Genomic DNA, 13,344 nt, shown 5'->3' with positions numbered 1-13,344 from the left:
TTGCCATCTTTGACTGAGAATGCTTTGCGTGCCGCTTTCATGCCTTCTGTTTTGGACTGCATTGTCCAAAGGACTGTGTTTTTCTTAGCTCTTCATAAATCAAAATGCAAGCCTTCAGTGCAACAGAGGCCTAGCCCATTAACTTCTTTAAAGCTTGGGGCCAAGACCTTAAGCTGGCAGGAGGAGGAAACTGGAAGCCAGTGAGGAGACTGGAGTGCTAATACCAGCCTAAATCTTTCAGGAGCCAGGCAGTCCCATTTCTGTGCCATCTGGAGTCTTATCATTGGTTTTACATCCAAGGTGAGAAACTGTGAATTACAGTAATCCAAGCTTGGAGTTCTTTGGCCTTGTTTATAGACAGAGGTTGAGTTACTTAGCGAGTGGATGATGGGGGGGGGGGGAAATGTGTTTAGTAACCAATGCTCCATAATCATGAAAGGTGCTATTTTATGTTACATATAGTTTTCTGCTAGCCTAGTTTCTAGCTAGCTCTTTGCATCATGTTCTGAAAACTGAAATGACCTTTGCCAATTTGTATGGGTTAAGTTTGAAGGAAAAAAAAAAAAAGGTCGTCTTTCAAGCCCTAGACATGTTTCTCATCTGAGGCATTTTTGCTTGTGTTCAAAGCAACACCAAAAAGTTAATAGTGTGATTAAGCTAGAATGGTCACATTTGTATCAGTTTTCTAACTATTGTAAATGAATAATTCCAGTGATTGATAAACTAAATTAAAAGGTTATTTGGAGATGCTGTATGGTTTTGTCTGTTGGTTTGGATGTCTTGAGAACATCATATGCGCAAGCATTTACCTTTCTTGGTCAGTCATTTCTCTTTTTTATTACATTATTTTTAATGCATAAAAGAGAACAGAATCACTTAAACACTGAAAACAGAGTCATAATATCACAAGTATCAAACATCTAACAAAAAAGCTCAGCTTTTTTTTTTGTTAACTAGATTTCAAACTAGATCATTTTATAAACTGATTTATTCAAGAAGCCTGTGTAAGAGACTTCATTCTAGCCAGGAATAAACATAGTCTTGCAAAAAAGTACTTATTAGCTCCTTTATATGCAGAGGTATTTTTGGAAAGAAGTATCCTGTGGCTTACTACATACTAGTAAATGGAGCAGGAAAAACAAAACCACAAAGTTTGGTAATGCAGCTGTATTGAGACTCTTCATAAAATGAAAAGGAGTTGTGTTCCAGATATTTTAAAACTGCAGTACTAAGACTAAAATGGAACCAAGCATTAGCTCTTTGGTGGCTCACATGGTTCAAGTGTCATAGCTGAAAGCCGGATGTTTACCTGGGAAGCAGAAGAATAAGCTTCTTGGATTAATTGCTTAGCAGAATGGCTTTCCTTTGCTCTGTAGGTGTGTAGAAGCAGCAGAATGAATTGTTCTGTAGCTCTTGAAGGAAAAGTTTCAGCCATAGAAATTGGAAATTCTGTTCTCCTTGAGTGATGCACATGCTTGGATATGTGTAGGTGAAGGGGTGAGACAGATGCCAAGTGGGATCGAATAGCAGACTGCAACTTTATTTTAACTACATCTTTGTTTAAAAGGCATACATATCTATCAACATAATTCACTTGTGTATTAAATAAGCCTAGAGCATCACAGGAGGAGACCTGAGATATGAAAACTCAGAAGTATTGATTTCTTTTTCCAAAAGCCCGCTTTCTGGCACTCTCTGCAGAAAGGCTGCCTTCCTGGCTGTGGTCCCAAGGCTCTGCTCCTGTGCTGCCTCTTCTGAGGGGTGGGCTGCAGCGCTCTGATGACTCTCAACAAGAGCCTCCCCTCCTTTTTGGGACTAGTGCAAAATATGCAGCTTACTAAGATATAGTCCTTTCTTTCTTACTGATACTCTGAAGTCTTGGGCAGTTTGACTACATCCCCAAATTCCTTCTTTGAAAATGCTGTCAGCCCAATAGTGTATAGCACCTAAATGCTGTTTACGGTTCCTGTAAGGTAGGAGTGGGTGGGACTGCTGCTCCGCCTGCTTGGTGCAGGTGAAATGGTGACAGCAAGTTTCAGTAGCTCCCTGCTGGCACCAGCAAAGCAAGGCCGCTCTACATGATGGCARTCTAGAGACAGGAAAAATGTCTGTGCCTGTCTGCAAGAAAACTCTGTCCTTCCTTCCCCACTGAATATGCTGCTACCACCCACTCTCCCCCACAGAGCAGGTGAGGATTGTTTCCTGCTCTGCTTTCATGGTTCCTTACCAGTTATTCAGCATCATATCATCTTTATTAGTGACATAATCAAGGTACAGCCTGCCTCTTTTTGTGTCCCCTTATAAACAGCTTCTTAACTTAAGGATGCATTTCAGCGCTAAAGACAGTCTCTGTCATTAATGTTCTGGGAAGGAAAGTGATAATTAAGATTGCATGAAACTAACTTAATTTTGCATTCTGCTTAAACCACAGCTGGATTCAGTCTCTGAGTTTTCACTTTCCAGAGGCTTGGGGCACACAGTGGAAAGCGTCTTCATCCCCCCCCCCCCCCAAAAAAAAAAAAATCCTAAAGCAGGCAGGTCAGCCTATTTCTGAGTAGTATTAGCTGGTTTCCGTGAGGATTTAAGGTGGCTCTCGTTTTGTTCAGCTGCTGAAGGTTCTTCTCATGTTCCAGGCTTGAGGCAATTGAATGGCAGCAAAGACCTCTGTGTATTGCAAAGCTTTGATTTAAGGACTGTGCTGTATACAAATTCCTGGTTTGGGCAGACTTATTTATAACTATTTTAAGTGAAACATTGTGCTCAGCTGTTGGAGTTGGTAGGCTTTATTTCAAACCTGATATCTACGTGCATGCCTATCTTCTTTTTATATCTTTGAAATTGGCACTTGCCTGACTTGATGGAGAAGTGAAGAAGGGAGACCAACAGATAGAAAACTAGTCACGGGTATCATCAAGTGGGATCAAACAAGTGCCAGTGCTGATGCCAGCGAGAGGAAGGGATATGTGGTTTGGGCTGGGATAGAATACGGGCTGTCCCTGTTGTCAGTGACTGCCTGCTTAGGCTGCTGTTTGACAGCATTGCAGGGAAGGACTTGGAGTACGTTTTTTGGTGTTCTGTGTGTTGACTTGTTTTCATGACTGCTGAAAATGGCTTGGCTGCAGCTGACTTGTCAGAAGCTAAATCTTGCCATTAAGCTGTTTAAGGAGTTTGCTRTTTATGAACAGAAGTGAAATAGTGTAATTTTCTGATCACCGAAAGGGGCTCTAGCATAGGATAGACTGAGAACAGTTGTTACTCTGTATGTAGAGGGAACTATATGTCATTTGCATGTGGTTGTGGACTGTGGAATTATGGTTGGGTCAAAACAGCATGTCTCTTTTTTAATGGCTAGATAAATTCTCAAAACTTATTAGCTACAATAAATTCTGTAAATTGATTACCCAAAAAAGGAAGTGATGCCAAGAAAATTCATTTTTCTAACTAACTGATCAGAAATATTGAACTGAGAATGTTTCTAGGATGCCTTCTACTGAATTAATGAGTATGAGAGAATGGTGAAAGGTCTCAATTTCCCATTCAATAGCTCCCCTAAAGGTGCGCAATTTCTCTATGAATAGGTGACATTATTCCTCAAATGATCTTTTTCAGTTAGTAAAGGATACCAAAAATGTGACAGTGTTTTATCCCTGGTCTCCTTTGCATAGGCATCAAATTAGTTATAGTACAATATTTGAGACAAGATGCTGGGAGAGCAATTGATATTAATTAGGCTAGTAAGGAAAGACACTTTTGGAAAGAACAGTTCCAAGCAACACAAACTCTTCTTCAAGTCGCAGCAATGTTCAATAACTCTACTAAAACAGTCCTTGAAGGCAGTTTATTTTATGACACTATTAAACTTGCATGAATATTTATTTTTGTTCTTAGCATTTGGCCCAGCGTTACTGAGAAGTCATTGTTTGTAATGTCTGCTCAGGATACAGTGGCTTCAAACACACACGCTGCTGGGCTGGGATGGAGACTTGTTGTTTTTGTTGTTCTCGCTTCTGTTCAGTGCGAAGTTGGCTGGTTGATGGAGTTCAAACACGGCTAAGGAGTGCCTCTTGCATCATAGCATTGTCTCTGCAAGTCACCAGGGCTTTAAAAAAAAAAAAAATTAAGAAAATAGTAATATTTAGATGGTGAAGATGTAAGCTCAGATAAAATGGGATGGCACTGGTCCAACATTGTTTACTGTAAAAATCCTGTTGTGGGTGTTGTGGGTGTTGTGGGTGTTGTGGGTGTTGTGGGTGTTGTGGGTGTTGTGGGTGTTGTGGGTGTTGTGGGTGTTGGTGTTTAACAAAGGTCAGTTTGCAGAATTGACTCCTAGCCATGCCAGGCAGAGCAGGCATTGTTTTTTAAAACTGTTTTTAAAGAAAACCTAAGGGAAGCATATGAGACAGAGACTAGTAAAGACAAGAACAAACAAAGTAATCTGGAATTTGAGCTTTCACAGGAGATACCCAACTCCTGATAAATCTTGAATGGGAATTAGTCTGAACAGTGGAAGCCTGTAGGCAGATGTGCTGAGATGGAGAATAACTGTAACGTGTATGCTCTGCATTTCCTTTGGACTGAACCTGAATGAGAGACCCTACTTGATTCAGTCATGCAGTTTAACTCTGTATCTCATAAAACCTAATACAGAGTTCAAATTTAACACTGCAGTTGGCCGCTACTGTTTTGTTTTTTGGTTTTTGTTTTTTTCCAGTAATAGTCTAAATATTTTCCTTAAAATTCTGGTGTCAAAATCTACATTATAGTYGGTAAGTGTAAAAGTGAGAATTTAAAGGGAGAATGAAGAAATGTATTACTTGTACATGTAACTAGAAACATACAATGGAGTGAAACTATTAAGTATGAAAGACACTGAACTGTAAAAGTAATTTTTAGTGTGTCTACTAAAATATTCAACTTGAAGTTGACTGGAGAGACATTTCCCAACGTTTTAGGCAAGGCTAAATGGGAAACAAACATACTGTGCTCTATCCACTCACATTGCGACAGACTCTGGGTCTGGATGTCGTGTGCTGAGGTGAATATTTCACATGAACATCTGTCACTTTTTCAAATGTGCCATCTGAAAGATATTTCTTCTTGGAGCTTTTTCTTCTGAAATGTTGGTGTTGCYATTAAATAAATGTCACGCTGGGGAATTGGAGCGAGAAAATTAAGAGCTCAGTCATAGTGTGCACACTGCTATTACAGGCACAAAATAAGCTGGTACAAGTCTATATGAATAGGCTACACAGCTATCACTCAAAATATTTTTCAGGAGATTTAGTAAAAATTTTCTTTTGTCAATTCTTGCAGTGTTTGTTAGTGTGAGTTAAATCACTTTCTCAAATAAATTTACCGTTGATTGTTGCAGTAATTTTAGAATAAATGTTAAAAAACTAAAATTTTCTTAACTTTTCCTTCTCAATAGAGTCAGGAATTTTCTATAACATTTTTTGCCTGTGTTTGATAACTGTGGGTTAATCAGGCCATGAGGTGTGCTACTTTTACTACACAGAGAAAAATTGTTTCTAGTACAAGGATGGAGAGCTAGTGTGGGAAATCGGCATTATCTGGATTTTTTTTCCCACCCGTCCAACACACCCCTTTGGGACTGAATCACTGTGCTTTCTAGAAAATTTAGACACCAGTGAAGTGGAGGCAGATTGTAAAACTTAACTCTTGAAGGTGCCTCAACCAATTTGAGATCTCAGTTGTACTCTGATTATCTGGGGAGCTACAGTATAATCTGTGAAGCCTTCCAGAAAAATTTTTAGCTACTTTCCTATTTAAAAGTTTGTCACCCCCARTGCTAAATGACTGGAACCCTTGAAAATCTTTGAATATGTATTAAACCACTCTCCAACCATCCAGATATTAACAGTTTCACTAGGCATAGAAACAGAGAAACAGGCTGCTCCTTCAGTCAGTCAGTGTTTCATTTCTCTTTTAGTAATCCAATTTGCCACAAATGTGACATAATTTCAAACAGTATAATGCAGAAAATTGCATGCTTAATCATTATAATGATCATTTCTTTAGTGAGCTTTTACTTCATTCCCTCCCTGCAGTGGAAATGCTGAATAGGGGAGAAGACTTGCATGATTCAAGAATGGCTAAATACTAAGTATGTGAACATCTGCCTCAACAGAGGTTGATTTTTAGTAATTTAATGTAGTTTCATTGCTTTGCTTCTCCTTTCTGCTGATTTCCTACCATATCACTTGTAGAACTGGAAAAGACCTGTCAGACTACTAGTTGGAAGAGAATGGTGAGGAAAACCTTAGCTGAGGTTTATTTTGGGTTYATTTTTTATTTTTATTTTTGTCTGGAAAAATTCAGCCTTACGTCTCTTAAGTTACTGCCTGAGAAATTCAGCCAGGGTGGCAATAGTTTGTGTAGGCAACTAGCAAGATAATGTATGAACAAACAAGAAATTTGATGTTACGCACTCAGATGGTAATGGAGGCTTCTCTTGGCACCCTCTGCTAAAGAGTTARATAGGGTAACCATGAAAGTAATGCTGCTGGAAAAAGTACTCAGCCCCCTCCGTTCATTAGTCCCGTTGGCTGTGATGTAACCTTAAGGGTAGTACAAGCCAGCCCTGAAAACTTGGATACCAGGAAAATAGATCCCTGTTCCCAAAGATGAGTAAATTTCTCTTTGAATGAAGCGCTCTGTGCCAGCCTTCGTCACCCCGTTACAGGGCCTTTGCTGCAGTTAGTTTGTGCTTTAACAGAGGCTTCTCATTGTTTAAAAATACCTTCTGGAACCAACACAGAAAATAATGGAGTGAACCTGTTTTGCAGGCATCTTTCCCAGGAAATCTGCAGCTAGTCCTCGTGCTGCGCCCAACAGGATTTTTTCATCGAGCACTCTCAGACATTGCTTTCAAGTTCAACAAAGATGAGTTTAAAATGAAAGTACCTGTAAGTAATCCTCTGTTTTCACTGTATTATCAGGGATCTATTAAAGCACTTAATTCATGATGGTTTTATTCTTGGAGTGTGTGAATTTTTAGGCAAATGCTTTTCCCAAAGACAAATCGTATAAATTCTATCATTTGAGTGAACATACTATTGGTGCCTGATATTAGATCGCCAATAAACCCACTGTTTATACCTTTAAGTGTATAGCATTTATATTTTAAGAAAACACTTTGAAACTATAGGTGCTAAAGATGATAAACAAATATGGATAGGGCGAGTGGTTTTGTTGTTGTTTGTTTGTTAGTTTTTTTACTTATCAGATGCCAATTTCAAAGGTGAAAGCTAGTCTTTAACTAAGATACTTCCCCTCCATCCCCTTATTTCTGCTTTTTGGGAACCATATCCTTACATGCAGAATCCATGGAGATACTATTATTCTCTCCCATGGACCCAGGACAGTGTGGAAAAGTGAGCAAGTAATGAATGAAGTGATGTTGCTCTGCTAGAAGATAGCCATGTATGGCTTAGCAAAAAAAAAAAAAAAAAGAAAGTTTATGAATTATATAACATAGACAACTCCATAAGTGTTTATTTTAGTATGTGCTGTTAAGCCTGATACTCATGCTCATATTTGCAGTTATTTAAACTTACATTATCTTCAGCTGAAACAACTTTTGTTTTTTCTATACCCAAAAGAAATGCTTCCCTCACGTGCTTTTGTATTAAATTGAAATTACTCCATCAGAGGCTGAAGGATATGGCTTAGAATCCCTAATAAGGGACTTGCCACCACTGATCATGTTCCCTTTCTTTGCTGTTGCAGATCATAATGCTGGGCTCAGTATCAGAACTGCAGGGTTACATTGATAAAACACAATTAACAGAAGATCTTGGTGGCACCCTGGATTACTGCCATAACAGATGGCTGTCCCATCGCACTGTAAGTCTTAGTTATTGTTTCAACTTTTCAGTTTAATGGGCCCTTCTGTTTTATACCCTGTCATTTATAAACCAGATTCCAGTTGATGCAAGATGACATACTCTGAGTGAGATGATGTCCCCAATGGTACTTAGTCATCTTAGAGAAATAATATGAGTAATAATTTGGGAGTGGTTTTCTTAGGGCTTGGAGCAAAGGAACTACAGTATATTGTGCTGAGGTTTATTGTTTTTGCTAGAAGAAAGAAAAAACTCAAGTTGTAAAATAACTCCAGATTATAAAAATATGAGGAAGATATACCTGATACAAGCCTAGGAAAAATATAGAATTAAGGAATTAATGGTGATGGTTCCTTTTGCTTACAAAATTATACTTAGACCATTTTTCAGTCTTGTAGTTCAGCTTTGTGGGTTTGTGTTATGAGTTATATCTTGTGTGCATGTGTCTGTGTGTATGTATGTATGCATGTGTCTAGAACGTGAAATATCTTTAATGGTTTTTATTCCAAAAGGCTATAGAAAGTTTTGCCCAAAAGGTTAAGCAAACAGCTCAGATTCTTCAGTCCTTTGGGACTGAGCTGGCTGAAACAGAACTACCAAATGATGTGCAATCAACCAGCTCCCTTCTTGCAGCACACACAGAGAAGAAGGACAAAATGAAGGTATGTAATTTGTGTGAAGATACTGTTTTCTGTTAAAGTGTGTTTTAATCCATGACTAGCAGTATTAATAGAAAATCTGGAGAGTATTTGAAGTTAATAGATGATGATGATGATAATATGAGACATTGAAATCCTATTAAAGTTGTTTTGCTTGGTTTGAAGTTAAGAAAGAATCTTTATTGCATTCAGAAAGGACATTTCTTAAGGCCAAGTGTGCTTATGTACAAATGCATAATGACTTGTGTGGAAATAGAAGTTCCTTTATAAGTTGTGGTGAATTTAATTTATAGTTTTTGTTTGCAGCAATAAGTTTGATTGTATTTGCATACATATAAAAATATATGATCTTTTGAGGAATGGACAAATGTTCTTTGAAATCAGCTTAAATAAAAGCTATTTCAGGATTTCAAAACTATGCATCTTTTGAGATATTTGTAGCCTAAGGACAAACTATAAGGCTATCTATTATGAAAATTCAAACTCTGTGTAATACAGTCTTGAGGTGGAAGTAAGCATGCAAAAAGTTGGCATTTAGCATTTAGTGTCTTTATTTGTCACTGCTTTTAATCAAACTATGCTTGTTCTATTGCTTATTAAAGCAAAATATTTTTTCTCTTTTATTGCCTTATGAAGTCTTTAAAAAAACCTACCGAATTCCTGTGATGATTTTTTTTGTTTGTTTGGTAGGAGGATATAAGGTTAGCAGTAGAACAGGGAGATGGTATCCTTGGAAGTATTACAAAACCAGTTACTGAGAACCCTGAATACAAACTGAATCAAGATCAGCTAGACAATCAAACAACTGTAGAAAGGTGAGAGGCGTAAAATACTGAACATGATGCTTTTCTGGATTTTTGACACCTCCCTGGCTCTAGCACTTAATTCTATATGCATGCTTAGCAAATAAGGAAATGTTACAAAGCAAGCCTATGAAAAGTACTTTCAGAAACAACACTTCTGTTATCTGATCAGTCTGAGCAAAGTAATCTCTTGGTCACCTGCAAATAAGGGAATAGTGGTTACTATCTGAGTTCCAGTATCAACAAGTACCGCTGGGTTTTGGGGGGGKTTTTTGTTTTCTTTTTCTTTTTGTCATACTTGGACTATATATAGTTGAACAGCTTTTCCTGGGTTTAAAGAAGATTGGTGCTTTGTATAAAAGACCAAAGCACAATCCAAAGAAATCTCACTGTTGTCAGGAAGGCAGAGGGGAAAGATGGAAGCAATATATCCCTTCTTTTGAGTAGTTTGTCCACTGTTCACTAAGTTGTTCAGGAGCTCTGTGTGTATGGGTTTGGTTGTGTGTGTGTTGGGTTTTGGTTGTTTTTTTTTAATAATACATCCATAATTGAGACAAAGTGTTTTTAGTGGAGGGTTTTTAAACTCCGGAATTTGTTCAACTTCCATGATCTTAAAAGATCACTGGTCAGTTCTTTTTGTGGTCTCTGGGGTCAGCTATCTATTAATTTCACATCATTCCTTCAGAGAGAGAGTTGGAATAGGAGATTGCTTTTCCTTTAAACATGCCTGAAGGAGCTTCTAGCATTGCTGATCTCAGTGTAGCTAGTAGTTTTTAAAGGGCTGTTAGAGAGTACTCTGCTCTTGAAGTATCTACACAGAAATGTGTGCGCGCTTATGGGAAGTTATAGGTGTTATCCCCCGCTCCACACACCTGAAATTACTGCCAGTTTTCAAGACCTTCTGTCATCATAACACAGATGTAAATTTGAACGAAGCTATAAAAGCATAGCTCATTTCCCCAAGGCAGTATTCTGCATTCTTTTTCTGTCTGTCATTCCGTGTTTCTGTTACACTTGGACTGACTTTTCTTTCTGAATAGCTGTCCGTTCCAATGAACAAAGCTTGGCAGGAGTCGCCTTTTTTTTTTTTTCTTTTGGTCATTGTTGCTATCACCAATCTGAAAGGCAGCTGGGGAAGGGGGGGGTTGTTAATTTATCCAAAATGTTCCTACTTCATATAACGTCTGAAGAAAGTTGGAATGAACTGACCATGTGTGTGTGCACGCCTTTTTTCTAGTCAGTTCAGCCTGTAAATTCAGAGTTCATTTCTGTGATATTAAAAATGAAAGTTCATTAAAATTCTGACCTACAGCCTTTCCTCAATGTAGCCTAAGCACAGTAAAGCACATTGTAGAGATAGGTCCATAGAATACCATAATGTCAAATGCAGTATTGGTAGATGAGTTGAAAAGTAAAGCCTTAAGGTGTTTGGCCAAAATTATAAGTGAAGCAGTACTGCTGTACAGTTGCCTATGATATAAAGGAGCCTCTCTGCTCAGAAGAGTAGGAGCAATGATCTTGAGGTTTTTTATGGGCCTTTCTCCAAGGAGTGTAATGTAAGGGCAGCTGACTGGTCACAGCAGTACGTATTTTTGCCTTCGTTTTTCCTTATAGTCCAGGGCTTTGGCTCCTCTGAGTCCTGGCCCACATGCATTTGCACATTTTCTTCATGTTTGCTAGCCCCAAGTCCCCATGCCCCAAGTCAGAACTGAGAAGTAGGTATACACAGCAGCTAGCCTCTAATCAGCACTTGCCAATTTTTCAGAACTTAATGTTTGTGTTGGGTTTCAGTTTTACATCAATGTTATTCTAGGATATGATTCTGTGCAATACCAAAAAATTAGAAAAAAGTTTCCTGTATCCAGTTCATTTTTTGGGGGAAAATACTGCTTTGAGGAGGCTTTCTGTTTACTGTGGAAGATTGTATTGTCCCTCAAAGGTTGCATCCATCACTCTTAGAGTATTTCTTTTTAGGCTTCTGGCTCAGTTGCATGAAACGGAGACGGCCTTTGATCAGTTTTGGACTAAGCATCAGCAAAAACTTGAGCAGTGTCTGCACCTTCGGAATTTTGAACAGAATTTTAGAGAGGTGAGAACTTCTTGGTGGCAGTCAATATTTGGTAATATAGAAATGATTCAGAAGCGAATACATCCCCTTCTTTTTGCAACTTTTGTGTGTGCATGAAAATTTTCTACAACTTTTTTTTCTTGTACATGTCCTTACTTGACATCCTGCTGTCTTTACTACCTTGAATACTTGTCTATAGAGATATAATAGCTTCTCTTCTGCAGTGGTATGGGATTTTTTTCAGCAGCTCAGCACTGTATAAGAACTCAAACTCCTTTGAAACACTACGGAAGCATAGTATGTTGGCTGCAAAGCTTTCGTCTTGCCAGTAGCCCTTTTTTGGAACCAAGACTTACTTAAACCTTCTGGCTGGTTTACTTTATAAAACTGCCTCCAACACTGTGGGTGGGAGGTTGAAACCACAGTGTTAGAAGCTGGGTGGAGGCTGAACTAAAAATTGTACAGCCAGTTTCTGATCTCATGTTGGTTTAACTCATGCTTGATGGTACCTATGGTCACTTTACACTGGTGTAGCTGATCTCAGGATCTGGCCCCATGGGAACAACATTTAGAAACCTTTTACAAGTGTGTGTGTCTCAATCAGTTGGTGTGGTGGGGACCTTTTCCTCACATTTGGCCATTTCTTTATATTAATGTCATTTCATATTATTGTCAACTGGTAAAAGCAAGATCATGTATGTTCCTTGAGCACTGTTCTTGGATTTTTTCCAGTACAAGAAAACAAGATTACTTCACTGCCATTTCTCTGTGTTTGTTTTCATTTTGAATCAGGGGTACAGGTAGGTTGGCAAAAAGTGATTTGTCTCTGCATTCTACTCGTTCTATATTGTGGGTCACCTGACTGAAAACACTGGTTATCAACTATTTAAGTGATGGGTCTCCAGAGAGGTGAAATCATCTTCATTGATGCGTAGCTGTATCTTGTTTCAGGCTAAAGCAGCTTTGGATATTGTGTCTGAGAGACTGTCTGCTTTCACAGATGTGGGAAACAGCTGTTCACATGTGGAGCACATTTTGAAAGATCTTGCCAGCTTTGAAGAAAAATCATGTGTAAGAATTCTGTAATTTGTCCTTATTTCTAATATGATACTGTGGGTGTTTGGAAGGGAACAGTATTTAGTTACAGACTATATCTTATGTCTAGAGCTTAAGCTGACAACAGAACAGAGTCAGTGTCTTAAGAAAGATAAAGAAGGAATTTGGAATAAAGTTTTTAACCATTGGAGCAACCCAGGTCTAGAGCACCCCTCAATAAAAATTTAATATGTTCAGTTCATGGAAGAATCACATGAAGTGTCTACAGTAGCCAAGTTCTGGATTTAATGATCAAGGGGCTTCTTGCATTCTTATTAAAACCACTGATTTCATTAAAAGTCAGAAGTGAGAAGGCTGCATATTAAGTATAGAATAAGCTAAACATGACCAACAAAAACAAATATTCTGAACAGTGTAGAAGTGGAGCCTTATTGTCGTATTATGGTCTGTGTTTTATAATAAAACAATATAAGTGAGTTTCTGAGGCTGAGATGCTGGAGGTGGGTATTTTTTGATTTGGGTTCAGATTGTTGCTGATATCCATCAAGTTGCATACAAACACCCATTACATCTCTGATAAATCACTTATTTGCTGCTGAGGAACTAAGGCACAGAAAGACTAATAGCAATTCCTTCAGGGGGCCATACAATTAAACTTGTTAATGTTCCCGAAGTACTCTAATAGAAGAAAGGTGGAGGCATAGAAGTTTTTACGCATCTGAAAAGACAGGAAATCACTTAGATTTATTAAGTAAGGCAACTGTTAACTAGAGGTGTATTTTATTCTATATCATGCCTGGTTTACTGTGTAAAAATAGATGGCATAGTTCTTAATTTTTTTTTCTTTTAACTGAAGTTGATGCAGGAGAAGATGTACCTAAATCAGTGCTTAC

The 13,344-nt window shown here is 38.2% G+C and overlaps 1 protein-coding gene across 4 annotated transcripts in view; it reads left to right on the top strand.

The window, feature by feature from the left end:
* Nucleotides 1-13,344, top strand: part of MCF2L (MCF.2 cell line derived transforming sequence like) — a 163,591-nt gene that overhangs the window by 127,082 nt on the left and 23,165 nt on the right. For all 4 annotated transcript variants that reach the window (XM_026055314.1, XM_026055306.1, XM_026055321.1 and 1 more), the window contains 6 exons: nt 6,807-6,926; nt 7,750-7,866; nt 8,378-8,527; nt 9,215-9,339; nt 11,302-11,416; nt 12,347-12,466. In XM_026055314.1, coding sequence (XP_025911099.1) covers nt 6,807-6,926; nt 7,750-7,866; nt 8,378-8,527; nt 9,215-9,339; nt 11,302-11,416; nt 12,347-12,466 — 747 coding nt within the window. The remainder of the gene's footprint in view (nt 1-6,806; nt 6,927-7,749; nt 7,867-8,377; nt 8,528-9,214; nt 9,340-11,301; nt 11,417-12,346; nt 12,467-13,344) is intronic.

This window comes from Apteryx rowi, unplaced genomic scaffold, assembly GCF_003343035.1.
Source record: "Apteryx rowi isolate R43461 unplaced genomic scaffold, aptRow1 scaffold_123, whole genome shotgun sequence".
NCBI lineage: Eukaryota > Metazoa > Chordata > Aves > Apterygiformes > Apterygidae > Apteryx > Apteryx rowi.
This window is presented reverse-complemented; position numbering and strand designations above follow the sequence as displayed.